Below are 19,157 nucleotides of genomic sequence, written 5' to 3'. Positions count from 1 at the left end.
TGCCATGGCAATGGGCTCCGGCTCCAGGCCTGAGCTGGTGTCCATGGCAACCAGCCCTGGCATGGGATCTCCATGGAGCTGCCCAGGGACTGACCATAGCAACAGGGGTGGGGATGGTTGCCATGGAAACTGACCATAGCAACAGGGGCTGGGGATGGTTGCCATGGAAACTGACCATAGCAATGGCCATATTGGGATTTCACCACCAATGTTGACTGTTGTGACAGACTGAAGGAGATTGTTGGCTGGAAACATTTCATGTGTGGGGGAGGAAGGGGCAGGTCCAGCCCTGTCCTGCCCTGGAACCCCAGCACTGCCCTGCCCTGGAACCCCAATCCCCCCAGAGCCTCTATCCCAGCCCAGCAGTGTCTGCCAGTCCCTGGCGCAGCACAGACAATGCTCCACAGCCACCTCTGGAGCCCCAGCCCAGCTCCTGAGTGACCAAATGACCCCAAGTCCCACCTGGGGGAAGGCCCAGGAAGACCAAGGGGTATTTAAGGCTGACCACAAGGCAAGCACATATCTTGACCCTACCTCCTCTTGGAATTTCCATCTGAACATTGCTGGAATCCAGGAGTTGGTAGCTGAGTGTGTGCTTCTCTGTATCTTATTGTTCTCTCTTTTTGTATCTACCTCTTCTATTTCTGTACTCTTGCCAGTATTGATTAACTTAAAATTGAACAGGCTCAGAGTTTGTGAAGTTGAATGGTCCAAGTCAATGCTTTGAGAAGTTTTTTTTGTTGATTGAATGCCATATTAAAATGTTTGCCAAAGTTTCACTGATTTTCTAAATTTCCCAGTAAAGGCTGTTTTGTTGTTTAGAGCTCCTGAGAAAATCTTGATAGTATTGCTCTAGTGCATCCAACTCAGAGTGTTGCAGATGATAGATAGATATGATTGTTCATAAATAATACAGCTAGGATGAGAACAGTTCTCCCAGCTAGCCAGATGTCACTTCTGCCCTTGGATGAATCCTGGAGTGAAATGGACTGTTCCATCTCACCCCCCAGAAGATGTGTGGCTCATCCCACACCTCTGTACCTGCCCCTAAAACATCAGCGTCTGTAACCCCATTGGCCCATGCCTTATCCCAGCCCACCTAGGAGCCCCTGATAAGGGGGCTCCGAGAAGCCATGCGGCCACTTGGAACCTCTTCCCGCTCTTGGAACCTCTCCCCTCTCTTAGAACTTCCTCCCCTCTTAGAACCTTTCCCTCCTTTCTTAGGGCTTCCCCTCTCCTAAACCCTCCTTTTGTCTCTCCCCTCCCCTGCCCTCTTAATCCCGGCCACATGCTACGCCTGAGAGCACGAGGCTTGGACCTTCCTGCACCCCCAATAAACCTCTTTCCCCAAGAGCAACCTTCAGAGATCTCTGCCTCCCTCCACCCACACCGTGCTGGAGTGTGGTCATCCCGCATTTAGGTCCCTGGGCTATTTGTTTTTTGAGTTGAAAAGACTAAAGTGGTTTCAGTGGTATAATATACACATTGCTTGTCAGGTTGAGATCAAAGCAGCTTTAGCTATAAGAGAATAGAAGATGTCTGCACTTGGCAAACTCTTATTTTTCCTCCACGTATGCTGTACATTCATCAAAGAGCGTCTTCACAAGAGATACTTTCAGCTGTCACCCACTCCTAAAACTATTGCAGCTGCCTTCCTTTCTTCCTCAAAAAGATAGAATGGGGCTTTTTTCAGCCCCAGCCATCCTTCTCACTGTGCAGAGATAGGGACTGTGCAGTGCCATACAAGTTCCTCAGCCTGGGGACAGGTGCTCATTCTCTCCTGCCTCCAATGGTGTGAGTAACAAACTTGCAAGCAGGAGACACTAACAGAAGCAGGTGTCTCTCACTTTTTTTTCTTTTTCTCTCTTTTTTTTTGTTGTCACTTTCCAGTATTCTGTGAGCAGTAAAAATCCTTAAATATTTGCAGGGGAAACTAAATTTTTTGTTCTTGTTTTTGCTTGACTAAAAATCTGGGGGTTTGCCAAGATACAGATCAAACCAACAGCAATCACTGTCAGTGGGATTTTTTTCCATGTTGAAAAAGTTTAACAATTAAATTCCATCATTTACTCTGACATGTTGAGATATCAGTCACTATTGCATGGGCCAAGCACTTATTCTGGATTATATCTCCCAGTTATATAACCAAGTATTCCTTCAGTACAATGGTCTTTTTGCCAAAAGATTTGATGTTCCATAGAAGATGCAATTACTGTACAGAGTTTGTGCATAAAAACAAAAATCCTCAATCTCTGACATATGTATAGAGCTGACAAAGGAAAGAAATTCAGTATCAGAGCTGGGTAAAATGGCTCATGGTTCAAGTGGTTGTTTGTAATGCTTTTAATAAAAAAATCCTCTGCTGTTGTTTTTAAATACATGTAGTCAAATCTGGAAAGTTGAGCATAAGAACATAATGTAGCCACAGTAGGATAATGGACTGAAAAAAATAACCACTGAAAAGACTGAATAAAAAATAAACATTCCCCACTTTGTCCCCCAATTTTTCTGGAATTTTTTAAAGCTAAAAACTACAAAACCAAAATTTACAGAGCTATTTTTTCTGAAGTGTGGACTATACAGTAGAGATAATGAAAATGAGAACAAACCTCCTGGGATGGTTGTGCTACTTTGCCCTGCCAGATACAGAAACATTTCTATACTTTAAGTATTTTATGTTGCTTTAAATTTTATTTCATTTCTAGGGAACAACAGTACCTCAGGTCATTTTGATGTCAGATTGTATTTCACATCATTTCTGTATGAGGTGCATTTCTTTTCTTTGGATACTTCAGGAAAACATTATGAGGAGCCTGAAAATTGATTATATGAGCTGTGGTCAGGATGCAGCCTTACAGAAAAATCATGAGCACTAAACTTTCCTTGCCAGCAACAATTAAAATATGTAAACCAGCATTTTAAAGAGTTTGAGTTGAATGGTGATGACTTTAAATGCTTTTTAAAGATGGTGACAAAAGTACTTATGGGTATTTTCCCCTATACTCATACAATTCTGTGTCTTTAATGCACTGTAATCATAATAAATATTTCCAGAACTGAAGAAACAGAGCCTGAGAGCTTGTCCATCCTAGAAGTTTCTATTGTTCTCATAAATTTTTCTCTACAATTATCTCTTCTCTTGGAAACACTGTGACATAACCATGCTGCCATAATAAGCATAAGCAGTAGAAATCAAATTCAGAGCTACACAACTTATTTTACAAGGAGAACAGATAATGAAATGGTAAGTAGTGTCAATATACATTAATGGAAAAAATTGCCTAAGCCCTGCATGACTCTGAAAGAGCAAGCTTTCCAGTTATTTTCGAATATTCTGATCCACATGGAAAATGCAGAGAAGTCCTATTTTGCAGGGCTGATTTGCTTTGTATGTGAGCCATAGCAAGGTCAGAGTCCTTGGAAGGACACTGCTTCTTACCTCAAGATTTCTGTGAGCTTCTGCCTTGCTTCTGGCTTGGAAGACCTTGAAAGGCAAAGAAAGAAGAGGAAACCAGTGCACTTTTAACCAGGGGTGACTCAAGAGATTAAATCGCTGCCCACTGGCCATGCTTCACAGAGCACAAAGCGAAGATTGACTGCCCATGACGACATTTGAACCTTGTGTCATTGCTGTGAATCCTCCTGGGTGTACCTTGCTCCTTAGACTGAAGGCACTGTCATTGAGCAAGCTGGGGGTTAAAGCAGCCTTTTTATTTTGGATAGTAATTCATTAATACTTGGGGACTGAGAGGATTTGGGTTGAAGTACTTATTACAGCCTATTTCTGCCTTGGTGGAAGGAGGTGAGAAGTACAGAGTACCTGAAGAAAGGAAGAATTGAGATATGCCAAAGAACCAAAAATCTTGATTGGCCACCTAGAGCAAATCTCTGTGGGCTTTAGGAAACTGTGGGGTGGCTGCTCTCACCTGCTTCATGACTGGCCTTTCTTTTCTTGCATATTATTTTCATTTCTACTGTTTGTAGTGTTTTTTCTTGCACTTTGCTCCTTACTATGAATTAGTATGCTGTTCAAAGCTAAATATCAGCCAAATTGATAAAGATAGGTTATTTATATCTTCTCAGGATTTAAATGCCACAGAAAAAAGTTGGGGGACTTGAGCAGATCAAGCAATGTTTTACCCTGCAGCCCCATGTAAGTGACTAACTGCTTTAATGGCAGGTACATTGACAGCTTTAGTTTGGATATGGAGGGAAAATAGATTGTTTTTTGGAAGACACTGCTACTTTACTCAAATTTGCTACACTACAGCTCAAGGGTTAGAGCACACCTAGACAGTGTGACCATGTTGTAACTATCACTGTGTTCATTTGTAGTTTTTTACTCAGAAGTTGAAGCTTCTTCTTCTTCCTTTAATTAGCTGCATCTATCAGGACCTGTTTTGTTTTCTGCTATAAATTGTGGGTCAAATAAAAAGAAGGACAGATTTCAGGCAATTTGAGAAATTTTTCTTCTTTTATTATTTCTTCACACATATATATGTAGATATTGCTGAAGGGCAGCTATTACTGAAGGGTAGCTCAATCTTTTAGGACTAAATTGTTCCCTAGGAGTTGTAAAAGTGACTGTGTAAAGAAAACTTCAGCAATCTTTCCAAAGATTGCTAAAAAAATTCAGGAGTACTCTGCTGCAAAATTTCAGGCATTTCAGGGCATTTTCACTTCAAACTTCAAGCATTTCTATGGACATGCTCAAGAGACAGCATACTTAATATATCAAACATCTCTGTTTGCAAAGAGTCTTTATTTCAGATAGAGGTATAGGAAGGACATTCTCAAAGATATAGAGGGTTACGTACAAAGAATGACATATTTCAGGCAATTTGAGAAACTTAACTTCTTTTATTAGTTTCTCAAACATAGATATTCAAGTATTATTTAAAAGCAGACAAGCAACTAGGGGAATTCTCTAAACTAAGGGTAATTCTCTAAACTAAGGGTTTAAACTAATCTAGTCTAAACTCTATTTCTCTACACTAAGGGTAGCTTTGCAAAATAGTTATATACTGCCAACACTAAAGGGCCTCTGGAATGAATGCTAAGAAACAAGTCTAATTAAAACTACAACTCACTAAATAACTACATTAAGTCCCTAATAGGCTAGGTTGCTGTCTTAGAGGTATTCCAAGCAACCTCCATCAGCTTCACTGTTCTTCTGCAAGGATGTGCAGGTGGAGCCAGTTTCTGCCTCTTTGACTTAGGCAACAGCACTGTTGTAAATGGAAGGTGAAGGGCAAGGCCACTCATGGAAGTGTCTGCACAACGAAACCATTTGCTGCACCATCTTCCTTTCACAGGAGCAGGAAAGCAGCTTCAGGATTGCCACGGACAAATACAACAATCACAAAGAGTCGACGTTGCAGCAATCGGCTGCAAACTTCTCCATCAGAGCTTTGTGCAGGGAATTCTTCTCAGTGTTGGAGAGCATCATCCAGAGGCGAAAGTGCAGCTGAGCATAAGCCTCCATTGCCTTTCTGTGGGCATCCGGATCTCGGGCCAGGTACTCAAAGAGGTTGAGTGGCTCAACCTTTTGCATTGCTGGCGGCAAGCTGATCTCTGCAGGAAGCTTCTCGTTGCCTAGAACAAAATGGTCCAGGCGTTTCCATTTCAGGCAGAGCTGCATGTATGCCATGATGTCCTACAGCCGCAGTGGAAATTCCTTCCTGCGCCAGTAGACCGGTGGTAAGATGTTTAACACATGCATGACCAGAGTCTTCCAGTTAGAGGTGGAAAAACCTGTGCCGCTCAGCATGCATGTGAAGAGCTGCAGGTATTTCAGGTGCAACCTCTTACATGGTATCTGCCTGGCAATGTGCTGGAAGAATTTTGCCTCCGCCACAGCGAATGTCTCAGGCCATGCTGTTCTTGTGAGGATGTTGGCCTTGGCGGGCTGACTGCTCACAAGGTTACCGGAGTTGCCTTTCTGGGCCTCTAAGGGCTGGTTGACCACAAAGATGTCATAGTCCCCTTAGCACACCCCAAAAAGCATCTCCACCGACAGGGTCCTCTTGCCTCTGCTCAGCTGGAATTGGCAGGACCGGCTACAGGGCTGAAACACCAAGTGCCATGAGTATGACTGAGGTACATGCAACCACGAGCATCTCACCATCTGGAAGAACTAGCGGGAGGTTTTCTCCACATCCAGGTAGGAGCCGGTGCAGAGTGTCTCCAGGAGGCTGCGCTGCTGCTTCCGCCGCAGCTCCTCCTGCGAGTGGTGCAGGAGGCACAACAGCTTCTCGCCCAGCTGCTCGCTCTCACACATGCACACCAGCTCCACATGGACGCTGAAGGTCCTTGCTGCCGTCTGCCCTGCACTGCTTGGCTCTAGGTGGAAGGTGTGCCCTGGCGGGATTCAGTGGGACCAGCACACGGTACACCCCATCCCACTCATGGGGGCTCCAGCCCTCAAAGGCACTGCCCACCCCGATGGCTACTCGAGGCACCGGATCAAAGCTATTGCTCACGCTGTACACAAAGACACGCGTGAAGCTCTCCATCAGCTCAGCTGTCACTGAGGAGCCTCTCTCCAGGTCCTCCACAGGCCACTCTATACCATCCACTAAAAGGATGTCCTTCTCATTCCCAGCATCTTGGGTGTCTTCTCTGTTTTCAATTCCACCACTGGCATTTTCTTCCCTGCCACCATCACTGCCACCTTTTTCACTGGCAGCCACATTACCTTGTTCCTCTTCTTGTCTATCATTATTCTTGTTTCCCTCCACATTCACATCAGCCTGTTATTCATCCTTGTTTCTATCATTGCCATCTTCTGCTATCACATCCTTATTTACTTCCTCAGGTGCAGGAAAACCACTATGGGCAATTTCATTCCCACATTGATTGCTATCTTCCTGCCCAGTCCAGTCTTTACTTCTTTGGTCATTGGCACGTCTGCTTTCCTGCACCTTCACATCCATGTATTCTTCTGTTCCATCTACATTGTCTTCACCTTCATTTACATCAGTGTTTTTGCCTGCCTTTATAGTAACACTATTGTTTTTTTCTTCATTTCCTTCTCCTTCTTCCTTTCCAGTGTCCTTGTCTTGGTCCACCTGTACATCCTTGGTTTTTTCTTCATTTGCTTCTCTAGATCTTCTTTATTTCCAGCAACATTGCCAGGTTCTTCTTCATTTCCTTCAGTGGTAGTGTCTCCTGGCATATCCCCATCACTCTGTCCTTCTTTCTTTAAGTGATAGCCATTGTCGACATCGCTGTCTTCCTTCACATCATAATTGCCACTGTTGACATCGCTGTCCTCCTTCATCTTCACATCATAATTGTCTTCAGTGGCATCATCCTTGTTGCCATCATCTGCAGCCACAGGTCTGCCTTCTCTGTCATCTTCAGTGCCGCTGTTTTCTGCCTCCAGAGTCATATCTCTGTCTTCTTCACCTTCCTCTGGATCAGCGGTGTCTTCTTCCTGTTCAGTTATTCTCTCATCTCCCAAGGTCTTGCGGGAGCTCTGGTCCTTGCTGCTGCTGCTGGCCTCACAGCTCCTTCTCCTGCAGCCCAGCCACAGGCCCAAGAGGAGCAGGATGCCAGCAAGAACCCAGAATGGCCACTGCTGCAGGGCACCAAAGAGCATGGCTCCCCAGCCCTCATCCTGCTGCTGCAGGGGCCCCTGCTCCAGCTCCTGCATCAGCCGGGCCATCTCATGGTCCAGCAGCTCCTGACGCTCCCGCATTCTCTGGTGCGTGGCCTCATCCAGCCCATCCCCAGCTGGCTGGGGGTACTGGATCAGGCTTTGCACAAGCACAAACAGCAGTGACAGTAAAGCCACGGTCTGCAGGAGGGCACACAGGAGGGGCTCAGTGGGGCCGGAATGGAGACAGTGAGGGGCAGGAGCGGCAGGGATGTGGTGGCAGGAAGGAAAGGGCCCCCGGCAGCTGGCAAGGCTGCACCGCTGCCCCGCGCGCCCCGCGCCCCCAGCAAGGCGCTGCGCCCGGCGCTGGGCCCTGGAGACGGGGCAGCCCCGGGGACCGGCGCTCCTGTCCCAGCCCTCCTCCAGCCCCCTCTCCCCTCTGCTGTGTACTCACCGCTTGCCGAGGCTCTACTGGGGCAGCGGCACCGGCCTGGGGCCTTTTATAGTTGCCCCCATTGTGACACGGCCCCTGTGCTGTCACAGAGCCCAGAGCGCATCACAGGCCAGCCCCGCCCGCCGTCCCAGCCCGGTCATGGAACTCATCATGGCCCCGATGCAGAGAAGAAAGGAACTGAAGTCTTTTTTTGTGTTTCAGGCTCTCTTATGTAGTTTGTCTCACAGCCACACAGCACTCCCCCTACCCCAGACTGGATGTGAGACTTCAAAAGGTGATGCATGTCATCTGCATCCTGTTCTGTTCAGCACTTGAGACAAAACACCTCAACACCTCTTTCTGCTGCTGCTGGAAGGGGCAGATGACATGGCTTGAGCTATGCTTGTAGGAAGCTACCAAAACAGTAATAGCCTCTTCAGCTGCACACTCACTAGGCAGAGGAATTTACCTCAAGGCACATGTTGGACCTGAAGGCACATCTGGAAGTGAAAAAGCATCTTGAGAAAAAATATCTGCGTTTAGTCTCAGAGGAAGAATTTGAGCCACCTCAGAGCATTTCTGTTTTGTTCTATAATTTTGGGGTTGGCGGCTTTTTTTTTTTTTTTTCTTTTTTTTGAGGGCATAATAATTGTAATAAACGCTACCAAATGTGAATTTCCTCTCTCCCTTCTTTGATGGAAGACAAGTAATGAAAAAGTGGCAATTGCTCGTTCTCTGCATCTTACTCCAACATTTGCTGTTATTAAAATTTGTATCTTCTTTTCACTAGTCCATCAGTTTGAGGTGATGTCTGCAAATGAATAATAATTTTTCTTACCACTGTATCCTCAGCTTTAAGAGGATTCTCTCCCTTTCATATTCAGATCTTTCATTTTCTGCTTTATGCATCCTTTAAAGACCAGAAGCCTTTTCCCTCTGCTTTTTAATTTACTTAGGAAAAGCACATTAATTAAACAGTTACATTTGGTTGGTTGAAGGTTGCCCATGATATTTATTTAGCTGGAGGTTTATCTGGCTGTCAGAATAACTCACTGGAGAGATCACAATTTTATAACAATGCTGGTCAACCAATGTGACCTTCAACAGGACCACCTGTGGTGAACCTTGTGAGCCCGCCTGTGGCACTCATCCCTGCCTTTTCTGGCATGATTTTATATGCTACTGCACCTCAGGCACACAGTATGTAACTCCTGTCAAGCCTTCAAGACACTAGAAGTGTGATTCTGGAAATGCTGATAAATATAAAAGATACGACTCAGAGACAGCCATGTTACCTCTTCTTCTAAGGTTTCCAGGCCTGTAAACGAGGGGGGACAGGAACAACCAGACAATCAATTTATGGAACACTGAAAAGGTCAAGATATTGTAATATGCTGTATTGCACTGAATCTATGGGATATTAAAATTCAGATGGTTCATTCCTAAAAAATATTTGCAGTTGCACAAATAGAGAAGCACAGATTTCCACCATGGTGGCAATTACACAAACAAATGGATCTACTCCAATTACAGTTCGAGACAAACATCTTTGTGTGAGCTTCTTTGGAGCTTTTATATTTGGAGTACTGAGTTGTTCCACTCAAGCAGAGGAACTTAACCTGATACCAGGGATGGAAGGCTTCTTCCCTTCTTCTTTCTCATAAACAAAATGATGAGAAAACATTAACAGTCAGATCAACCTCTGCTAACCTTTTAACTTCAGCTGTTGATATGACTAAGTCAGGAGCCTCTGTTAGACTATTTTTACCTCTTATTTTCTTTCTCTCCTTTCTGATCCTTAATTTGCACTTTACATTTCAATTGATTTGTTGGGCTAAGGAATTTTGCCACTATTAGCTTTACTTTGACAAACCTCTCTTATTTTAGCATAGAGGGTCCCAGAAATTTAGCTAGGAGCCATTTTGACATAAGGGAAAGATCAGGTTTCTGGTCTATGTGACCCTGTACATTTTACAGGCTTTTGAGGAAAAACTCCTTTTCTACAGGATGCAATTTCTAAACCTCTGGACATTGCTAGTCTAATCGACCCTAAGTGGTGACCAACATTTTTTAAATCCTTATCAAACTCTGGACCTGCAGCTACAACTGAGGCTGCAGCAGGAACACATGGAGCAGAAAGGATATTATATGTATCTCGCAGAAAATAGTCTTCTCAGTACATCCCTCCTCTCAGTGCTTGCTTATATTAAGCACTGAAAGTCACAGTTCTCTATACAGAGCAGAACCTGACTATTTAGAAAGGAAATAATTTAGCCAGCTAACCCAGACAGAGAATTGAGGCATTACTTCAGGAGAAATGAGGAAGGTGATGTCTGCCATTAGTCTTCAGTTACAAGAAGAAATAAATCCTGTCCCAAATTAAAGCAAGAGTTGCAGACCTCTTGCATTGTGACTACAAACAAAGTTGAAAGAGTATTCTGGCAAGAGCTTCTGAATTTAAATACAGAAATGACACAGGTCATGTGAGAACCAAAGAATGGAAACATTAATAAAGGAAGCAAAACCCTGTCCATGTCACTCCAAGATGTCTTCTGATATCCATGGCAGAATGGTGAGTTTGACAGAAACATTTATGTCTGCCAGGCAGATATCCAGTTATAGGAAAAAAATCTGTTTGTCTATGAAAACGCAGTTTTCAGTAAAAAAGATGAAAAGTAATTTTGAATGTATATAAACAATACAAAATCATTCTTCAGGATATCTTTATGTATCAGGAGGCACATCTTTTATAACACTTTTATTGCTATATTTGTGAATAACTGTTTTGCAGTGCTATTTTAACTCAAATAATTAAGCTTTCCTTCTGTTTTATGTTTAAAAGTTTGGGGGTTGGGGTTTTTTGGCATTTGGAAGCAAGTCAACTGGAGAGCATTTTCTGTGCCATCTGAGGTCAAAAGTAACAGCATGGAGTCAGAGAAGGCCATTCAGCAGGCAATTTGTATCCTCAGTTGGGTATCCCTTCTGTAGAATGCAGCTGGTATAAACTATACAGGGTCTGGGGCTACAGAAACAGCAGAAATTAAGAAAGTGAATTTTCTAGAAAAGCTTGAAGTATAGAAAACTTTGAGCATGCTGTTAAAGAAGTTGTGAGTTTGGTTCAGGGGACTGCAGAGATGATCGTTTCTTCAGTCATATTTCAGTTGTTAATACAAAAGGAAATAGATCTTTTGATCACTTTTTCCTGTTAATAATCTGTTTTTAAACACTTCTTATAGATTGTTTTGCACTCATAGTATGATAACAAACACAATTCTTGAAAAATTCAGCTACATGTGAAAATTAGATTTGGAAAAAATGGTGCTTCTTTACAAGTGTTGAAGTAGTTCTCTCTTCTTTGAGTAACTCCAGCTTTAGAGCAGGTATTTGAAAGTTACTAGTGAATCATACCTATGTCCTTCACCATTCTAAACAGACATCTGCACTTTGAGCCACTTTGGAAGCCTCAGCTGTTATGTGCAGTGCCTTCTCCATAAATAGCCAAAAGTTAGGGTGCTGGGGACTCCATCTTCACTGAGAAAATCCATTCTAAAACTTGCTGAAACTATTACTATCTAATCCCCAGTTTCTAAAGGTGTTTCTTTCTTTCCCCATTTATTCTTTGTACCCAGCCTGAGCTCTGGGGGTGCCAGGGGTTCTGGAGGTCCCATTTGTATTCCTAAAGCTGCCATAACCCCCTGGAGGAACTCTCCTGCAAAATTAGTTCTGCTCTCTGAGTCTATGGCTTCCACAGTCCCTTTTATTGGAATTATGTCTTTTAGAAATGCCTTAGTAAGTGATCCAGTGGTTGCTGAGCAGTCAGAATTGCTTTTGCCCCCCTGTTAGGTGAGATGGGGTCACCAGAAGATATTGAAGCCTTCCTGCTCAGGGCATTTCAGTGCCAGGCTCTTACAAGCACACACAGCTGTGCCGGTTGAGCTGACCATGGGGGTAACCTGCACTTTGTCTGATTCCCTTTCCTCAATAACAGCGTGTCTTGGAACTCTTTTCCCTTCTGCTGCCCTTGAAGAGCCATCCAGAAACACATTTTCTGCCTCAGGCCAGGCAATGTCTCCTGAATCTCCCCCAGGCTGGGTCTGGAGCTGTGTCACTTGAATGCAGTGCTGGGTTTCTTCCCAGCCCCTCTTTGGGCTGTTCAAGCAGGAGGCTGGGTTAAACCCTTCCCCTGTCCTCAGTTCTGAATCCTCCTGTGCCACTGAACAAGTTTCACACTGTAATAACCGAGCACTGCTCATCCATTGCGAGGCTCTTTTGGTGATCAAAGCTTGAACTTGATGGCAGACTGGAACAGTTGGAGATCCTGTTGTCATCAGGTTTTGGGCCTGGGTCCCCGCTGAAGCTGTGGCTGCACAATTCTGCAGGCAATGAGGCCACTCTGGCCACTGGGTGAAACATTTTGGCCCAAGAATTCCTTTGGCATGGCCCTGTTGAACATTCACCTACAATTCCAATTTCTTTTCTGAGTCTGGAAGCGCCACAGCTGAGGCATCAGTATTTTTGGTTGTTCATTTTCTCAAGTTTTGCTCTCTTTCTCCTGTCCATACCACAGCATGGAGGCTGTCTGAGGTTAAAAAGTCCTACAGTGTTCTGGCTGGAACAGAGAATCCTCAATCCAGGCTGTGTAATTCCCTATTTATCCTCAAAATTGTCTCAGCTCCTTTTTGGTCCAGGGAAATGTTACTTCTGAGATTGCCCAGTGCCTCTCTGGGTCAATTCACCAGGAATCTTCAGTCCCAGTATTTCCCAAATATTTAACCTTTTTCTCCACCATTTACCATTTGTTTTTTTTTTTTCCCCCAATACTCAAAAGATATTTTTAGCCAGGAAATTCAGCCATTTCACTGGGGCTTTGTCTACCACTTGTTCTTGTCCTCCTCATTGGAGCCATCTGATTCCCTGACTGGCAGGATAGGAGTGCTGTAGGGAGACATCCCTGGCTCCAAAAGCACTGCCTTTAGCAGGGACTCCATACCAGGCTGTGAGCCCTTCCTTCCCTCCCCTGGAACAGGGTGTTGCTTTTAGACACCACTTGTCCTGGTTGCTTCCAAGTAATTTGGAGAGGCTCCACATCAAATTTTCCCCCTGGGGCTGCCCACACCTCTGGGTTCCCTTCAGCACAGGCCTTGCCAGACATTTGACCCAAAGGTACAGCAGCAATAGCCTCTGTATCACCTTTTACAATATTACAATGCCACCATCAAATTCCTTCCTAGTCAATTACAATCAGAGTAGGAAGAAAAAGAAATTAGTTTATTTCAAACCTACCCCTCACAGCTCCTAATAGCGATTGAACAAGTGATACCAGCTCAACTTTCCCATTTATTCCCTTAATAATGAAAACATTCCTTTACAATTTTCCCCCCTTAGGTGTAAGATTCCAAGTGGATGGAGAGGCCCCTGTGTCCATCAGGAGAGGCCTTCTCTGGATGCAGACCCAGCCTGAATGTTCTCCAGGGCTCCAGTGTGGTGGGTCCCCGGTGGGATGGGAGCTCAGAGAGCCCTGACAATCCATGTCCATGCAGGGGTGGACTTGCTCCTGCTGAGGGTGCTGCTGTCTGTGCTTGCAGTGTCCTTGTGGGCTGCAGCTGGAGCCCTGACTCCTTCCCAGGGGCTGTTTGGGTGGGCTCTGCCCTGGCCAGGAGGGCAATGCCTCTGCCAGGTGCTTGTGGCCGACCCCGTCATGCCCTGGGTGCTGGGGCTCCCTTGGGCCCTGGGGTTGATCCCTCAGGGCTCTGGGAACTCTGCCATGGCCTTTGCCTTCAGCTTGGCCTTTTGCTCATCCCTTCTTGCCTTCAGCTGCTGTGCCTTTGTGCCCAAGTGCTGCAGGGCCTTCTTGTGCCACTCCTGCAGCCCCGGTCACTGCCTGTGGGTGCTCATCCTCTGAGAGCTGCTGAGCTTTCTGCAAAACCTTTCCTTTCTGCAGGGACCCAAAGCAAATTCTGAACAGCAAATCCTGATCCTTCCATGTGCACTCTGCATTTCCCAGCTGCTCCTCTGTTTTCCCCGTTGTGCTCAGGGTCCCTGCCCAGCCCGTGTGGCAGAGCCGGTGCCTGTCCTGCCGCAGTGTCCAAAGGCGGCCCCCCCGGCGGGCAGGGCCGGCAGCTCCCCGGGGCCGGGCAGCGGCCGGGGCGTCCCGCAGCCTCCTGGGGGCCGGGGGCCACTGCCGGCCCTGCCCGGGGCTGGTGGGGTCAGGCAGCGCCCGGCGCTGAGCCCCGGCTGCCCCACAGCCCCGGCCCGGCCCCGCAGCTCCCCACAGGCCCCAGCCCGTGCTCCCGCTGCCGCACCTCTGCGCCCGGTGCTGCCGCTGCCAGCGCAGAGAAACCCCTGGCATCCTGACCTCCTGCTTTTCTTGTCTTGGGCAACTGGGAATTCAAAATATTAGCTGGCAAATTGTGAGGTTAAGACTCTGTGGAAAAACATCCCAATCCAGAGTATTTTTCTCTTCCTCCTCTTTGCTATCATCCTTTTTCTTACCACATAGATTCCTCCTGTTGCTTCTTGCCAGAACCATATTGCTGCACACTCCCCTTCACCTGATTCCTTCCCAGGACACGAATACCATCCATCCCCTGTTGTCTAAATGCCTTCTCCACTTTCCTTGTTGCCTCCCTGGGTGTCCATGTCCTTAATTAGCTCTGGGGGAATGTGCAAACTACCTCAACATTCTCCCAAGGGACCCTTCAGAGACATTTTGGGATCATCATCCCTTTGGCTAGGCCCCCTCCCTGTCTTTCCCTTTTCTCCCCTCCATGGGTGCCCTGCCATGTTCACTCCCCGAAGATCCCGGGCACTCACTGATGAGATTTTCAGTGCTCTCTCCCTGCTGACTCTTCACAGACCCCCCTGATGTGTCACTCGTCTGTCTCCTGATCACTCCCGGGTCCCCAATCAATCCCCGGTGCCGCCGCCAGCCAAGGGAGCTGATCACCCAAAGTGGGTGAGGCACCTTCAGCTGCCCTCCCTGCCCGCTGCCCTGGAGGGTGGAAGGAATTCGGGATGAGCCCCAGGGTGTGCGGAAAAATTGACATCACCAGACGATTCTGTCCACAGAGCAGACAGAGGAGTCCTGTAAATGGAATTTCATTCCTAAAAATGGGAGAGGCCATGGGACATTCCCCATGGGATATCTCCAATTGTTGGAGGACACAGTCTCTTTTTCATCTGAACTTTCTTGGCCACATCTCCCTCTGCTCTCCCCACTGGCTGAAGCACTTGACAGGTACAGACTTCCCAATCCACCTACTACATACCCACCTTGATATGTTCCCTGCTGTTATATAGCAAACGATATTCATGGCTCTGTTAAGTCTTTGTTGTTCTTCTGGAATTTCATGAATAGGGAAGGACCTTGGCTGAGCAGCAGTTTGTGTCATCAATTGATAACATTTTCTGAAACTGATGGTGTCTCCTGTCATTTCCTTTTTTACAGCTCCCTGGCCCTATGTCCGAGCAGATTCAGAGCATCTGTTTGTAAAGACACTTTCCTGTTGTTCCTTCCATGGGGTCCCCCGTTTGTGGGACATCCCCCCTGGAGCAGGGTGTCCCCTCTGTGCTGCAGCCCCAGGGCTCGGGCCGAGCTCAGCCAATCAGAGCCCGCGGCGCTGATGACTCACCAGTTGCCAGGCAGACTCGCAGCTCCCCGCGTTCCCCACCTGGACCCACCTGCGCCCCCCCCTCGGCCCCATGGCCCCGCGAGGGGAATTTGGGGAGGTGGGAGTGGGGCAGCGCCAAGGCCGGGCCCCCCCGCGCTGTCCTGGCGGGAGCGGCTGCAGTGGGGACCGAGTGCGGGCGGGAGCGGCCGAGAGCCCAGCGCTGCCCCAGCCCGACCTGCCCCAGCTCCATCCCTGCCCCTGCGCTGGGATGCTGTGGGTGTGGGGGGAAGAGGGAGCCGGCAGTGGGTGCTGGGCCTGGGGGCAGGAGGAGAAGGGAAGGAGAAGCAGGCTTGAGGAACAAAATGGTCAAACGGTGCAGGTGGCAGGAGAGGGTGGGATTGTGCAGGAGAAGGAGGAATAGCAGGAGGAAGAGGAGTGTGAGGAAGAGTAGAGACACAAGAGGAGGAGGAGAAGGAGCAGAAAGAGGAAGCAGCAGAAGGTTCCACCACTCCCTGTGTCTGCAGCCTCCCCCAGCCCCAGGAGCGCTGCTCTCTCCACATGCAGCAGGTGACTGTGGAAGTGGATCCATGATTTTCACGGGGTGAATCTTGGTGTTTCTGAGCTTGCTTGGGCTAAATGTTGGTGCTTTGGTTTTATGTGGCAGCTGAATCTTTATATTTTGGAGGAGGTTTTTGCTGAGCTGTGATGTTTGGGGAGGTTTTGATTTGTGTCTTAAAGTTTGTGGGATTTTTGGGCTGAATCTTGGTGTTTTGGAGGTTCTTACAGACACAAGATTCCCAATGACTTCCTGAGATGAACTTGGGAAGAAGGAACTTCCAGTCCAAGCAGCTCTCCTCTTGTTTTTCCCTCAAACCAGGATTTGTCATTCCCTGGGTGTGGCTGGATGGAGGAGGAGGAAAAGCCCCGGAGATGCTGCAGGAGGAGGAGCTGCAAACCCAGCCCAGGGAGCTTCAGGGAGGAAAGAGCCCCCCTGAGCCAGGAAGGCTGGCGGAGATCCAGGCGGAGCTCGGAGCTGGTGGAGAAGCCTCATGGCAGGGAGAAGCCCCACAAGTGCTTGGAATGTGGGAAGGGTTTCAGCTGGAGCTACCAACTGATCGAGCACCAGAGGATCCACACTGGGGAGAGGCCCTACGAGTGTGGGGAGTGTGGGAAGAGGTTTCGGACCAGCTCCAATCTCCTCAAACATGAGCGGAGTCACACAGAGGAGAGGCCCTACCGCTGCCCCGACTGCGGGAAGGGCTTCAAGCACAACTCCTACCTCACCGTGCACCGGCGCATCCACACTGGGGAGAGGCCCTACGAGTGTGGGAAGTGTGGAAAGGGTTTCAAAGACATGTCTGGCCTGAATGAGCACCAGGTGGTCCACACTGGGGAACGGCCCTTTGAGTGCTTGGAATGTGGGAAGAGCTTTGGGAGGAGGTCAGGCCTGAGAAAACACCAGCGCATCCACACTGGGGAGAGGCCCTACGAGTGTGGGAAGTGTGGGAAGGGCTTCAGACACAGGTCTGGCCTGATCGAGCACCAGGTGATCCACACTGGGGAACGGCCCTATGAGTGCTTGGAATGTGGGGAGAGGTTTCGGTGGAGCTCAGACTTTAGAACACACCAGCGCATCCACACTGGGGAGAGGCCCTACGAGTGTGGGGAGTGTGGGAAGAGGTTTCGGACCAGCTCCAGTGTCCTCCTACATGAGCGGATTCACACAGAGGAGAGGCCCTACCGCTGCCCCGACTGCGGGAAGGGCTTCAAGCGAAACTCCCACCTCACTGAGCACCAGCGCATCCACACCGGGGAGAGGCCCTACAAGTGTGGGAAGTGTGGGAAGAACTTCTCCATGAGCTCAAACTTGACCCAGCACCAACAGAGGCACCACTAAGGGAAGCCCTGTAAGTGCCCCGAGTGAGGGAAGAGCTTGGAGTGAGGGAAGAGCTTGGTGCGCTGCTGCAGCTCCATCCCCCATGGGAGGATCAGGCCTGGATGATCCCCAGTGACCCCCGTTGGGCAGAGCCCTGATGATCCGTGTTCCTGGTGATCCCTGTTTGGTGTGGGGAAGGTGTTGGCTTTTTCTCCTTGTGCTGCTGTGATTTTGGTGGGTTCCCATGGATGGGGGATGGGAGGTGAGTGGGGGTCCTGGTGCACTGGGGGGGCTCATGGCTCGGGGGGTCCCAGTGCTTTTGGGGGGATCGGTGAAGAGGGGAAGCAGGTATTGGGGGGGTCCCAGTAAACTGGGGGAGACCCTGATGATAACAGGGGGTCCTGGGAGATAACGGGGCGGGTGGGGGGGGGGGGGAAAGACCAAACCCTAAGGGACTCCCCTGGTGCTGGTGAACCCCCCAAGCCCCCTCAGTGCTTGGGGTCCCCCCCAGTCACAGCACTGTTCCTGGGGGTCCCACAGCTCTGGGGGGATCAAAGGGGAGGGGATGGAACCTCCGTCATGGGTGGGGGACACAAAGGGGAATCCAGGCCCAGTGCTTGGGGGGGTCAGAGCACGAGGGGGGCCCGGTCCCTGTCCCAGTGCATGGGGGTGGTGCTGCCCGGGGGTACCGGTGCCTGGGGGGTTCCCAGGGTTTGAGGGGGGTTCGGTCCCTATCCCGGTGCCTGGTGAGGGGGGGACAGTGCCCGGGGGGCTCCCACTGCTCGGTAATTGGGGGGTGTCGGAATCCAGGACATTCTTCTGGCTGCCAGGATGGCTCGAGACCCTGGCAGTGGGCTCAGAGACCTTGGCACGGTGTCAAGAACAACAGTGGCTTTGGTTTTAGCCCCTGGAGAAAATTGCCAACTTTGTATGAGGAATTACAAAATACAAGGGTTTGAGTAGCGTGGTAGGTGAATTAACACAGGGTGGAAAAGTAAAATTTTAGGGTTTTACAATACGGGGTTTAAGGGAAGAAGATGGAGGGATTTGGGCGTGTCCTGACTTTCTTCTCCTTCTTCTTGCCCTCCATGTCTTGCTGAGATGATGACACTATTTTATTCACTGTCCAACATAAATTATAGATATTGGCACGTTAATGTAAACACAGTACAGGTAGTTTTTAGTGTAAAAGGCAAACAGCGCCCTGAGGGCAGGGAGGCTGCCACAGACCGAGCTGCCAGACACAGCTCAGCAGAGCAGACAAAGCGTGTTAGAGACAAGGGAAAATAAACGGCCCTGAGAAGCAAAGCTCCACATCTCGACTCCTTCTCTGCCCGCGTGGGCTGGGAGAAAAGGACTTTTCACAATCTCGGGGTCATCTCGACCACCAGAAAACTGAGGGAGGGTTTCCACTCGTCCCAGTGCCCGGTGAGGGGGGGTCAGGGCTCGACGGGGTTCGGGGGCACTGAAGGGGGTGCGGGTGCGGTTTTTGGGGGGTCCTGGCACCCCCCTGGGCAGGGTCAGTGCTCAGCAGCGGGGGCTGCCTGGGGACCCCCCCGGCCCCCAAATCCCAGCCGGGTCTCCTGCAGGGCACTGAGGGGAGGCTCGTTCACCCCCCTGCCCCCACCAGCGTCGCCA

At 48.6% G+C, this 19,157-nt stretch overlaps 2 protein-coding genes across 2 annotated transcripts in view; one reads left to right on the top strand and one right to left on the bottom strand.

Moving 5' to 3' along the window:
- LOC146764282 (uncharacterized) overlaps positions 1 to 18,351 on the top strand; it is a 220,504-nt gene extending 202,153 nt beyond the window's left edge. Inside the window, 2 exon segments of the mRNA XM_085564993.1 lie at positions 4,806 to 4,808; positions 16,700 to 18,351. Coding sequence (XP_085421119.1) covers positions 4,806 to 4,808; positions 16,700 to 17,540 — 844 coding nt within the window. The 3' untranslated portion in view covers positions 17,541 to 18,351.
- On the bottom strand, positions 6,347 to 14,617 carry LOC146764283 (uncharacterized). The gene is made up of 2 exons (XM_085564961.1): positions 14,526 to 14,617; positions 6,347 to 7,760 (listed from the first exon to the last, which is right to left on the bottom strand). Exons 1-2 carry the CDS (start codon positions 14,615 to 14,617, stop codon positions 6,998 to 7,000), a joined length of 855 nt encoding a protein of 284 aa, XP_085421087.1. The 3' UTR covers positions 6,347 to 6,997.
- Positions 18,352 to 19,157: the final 806 nt, after the last annotated feature.

This window comes from Lonchura striata, chromosome 35 (genome assembly GCF_050655825.1).
Source record: "Lonchura striata isolate lonStrDom1 chromosome 35, ASM5065582v1, whole genome shotgun sequence".
NCBI classification, from domain to species: domain Eukaryota; kingdom Metazoa; phylum Chordata; class Aves; order Passeriformes; family Estrildidae; genus Lonchura; species Lonchura striata.
Note: the sequence above shows the minus strand (reverse complement) of the source record. Positions and strands in the feature narration are given on the sequence as shown.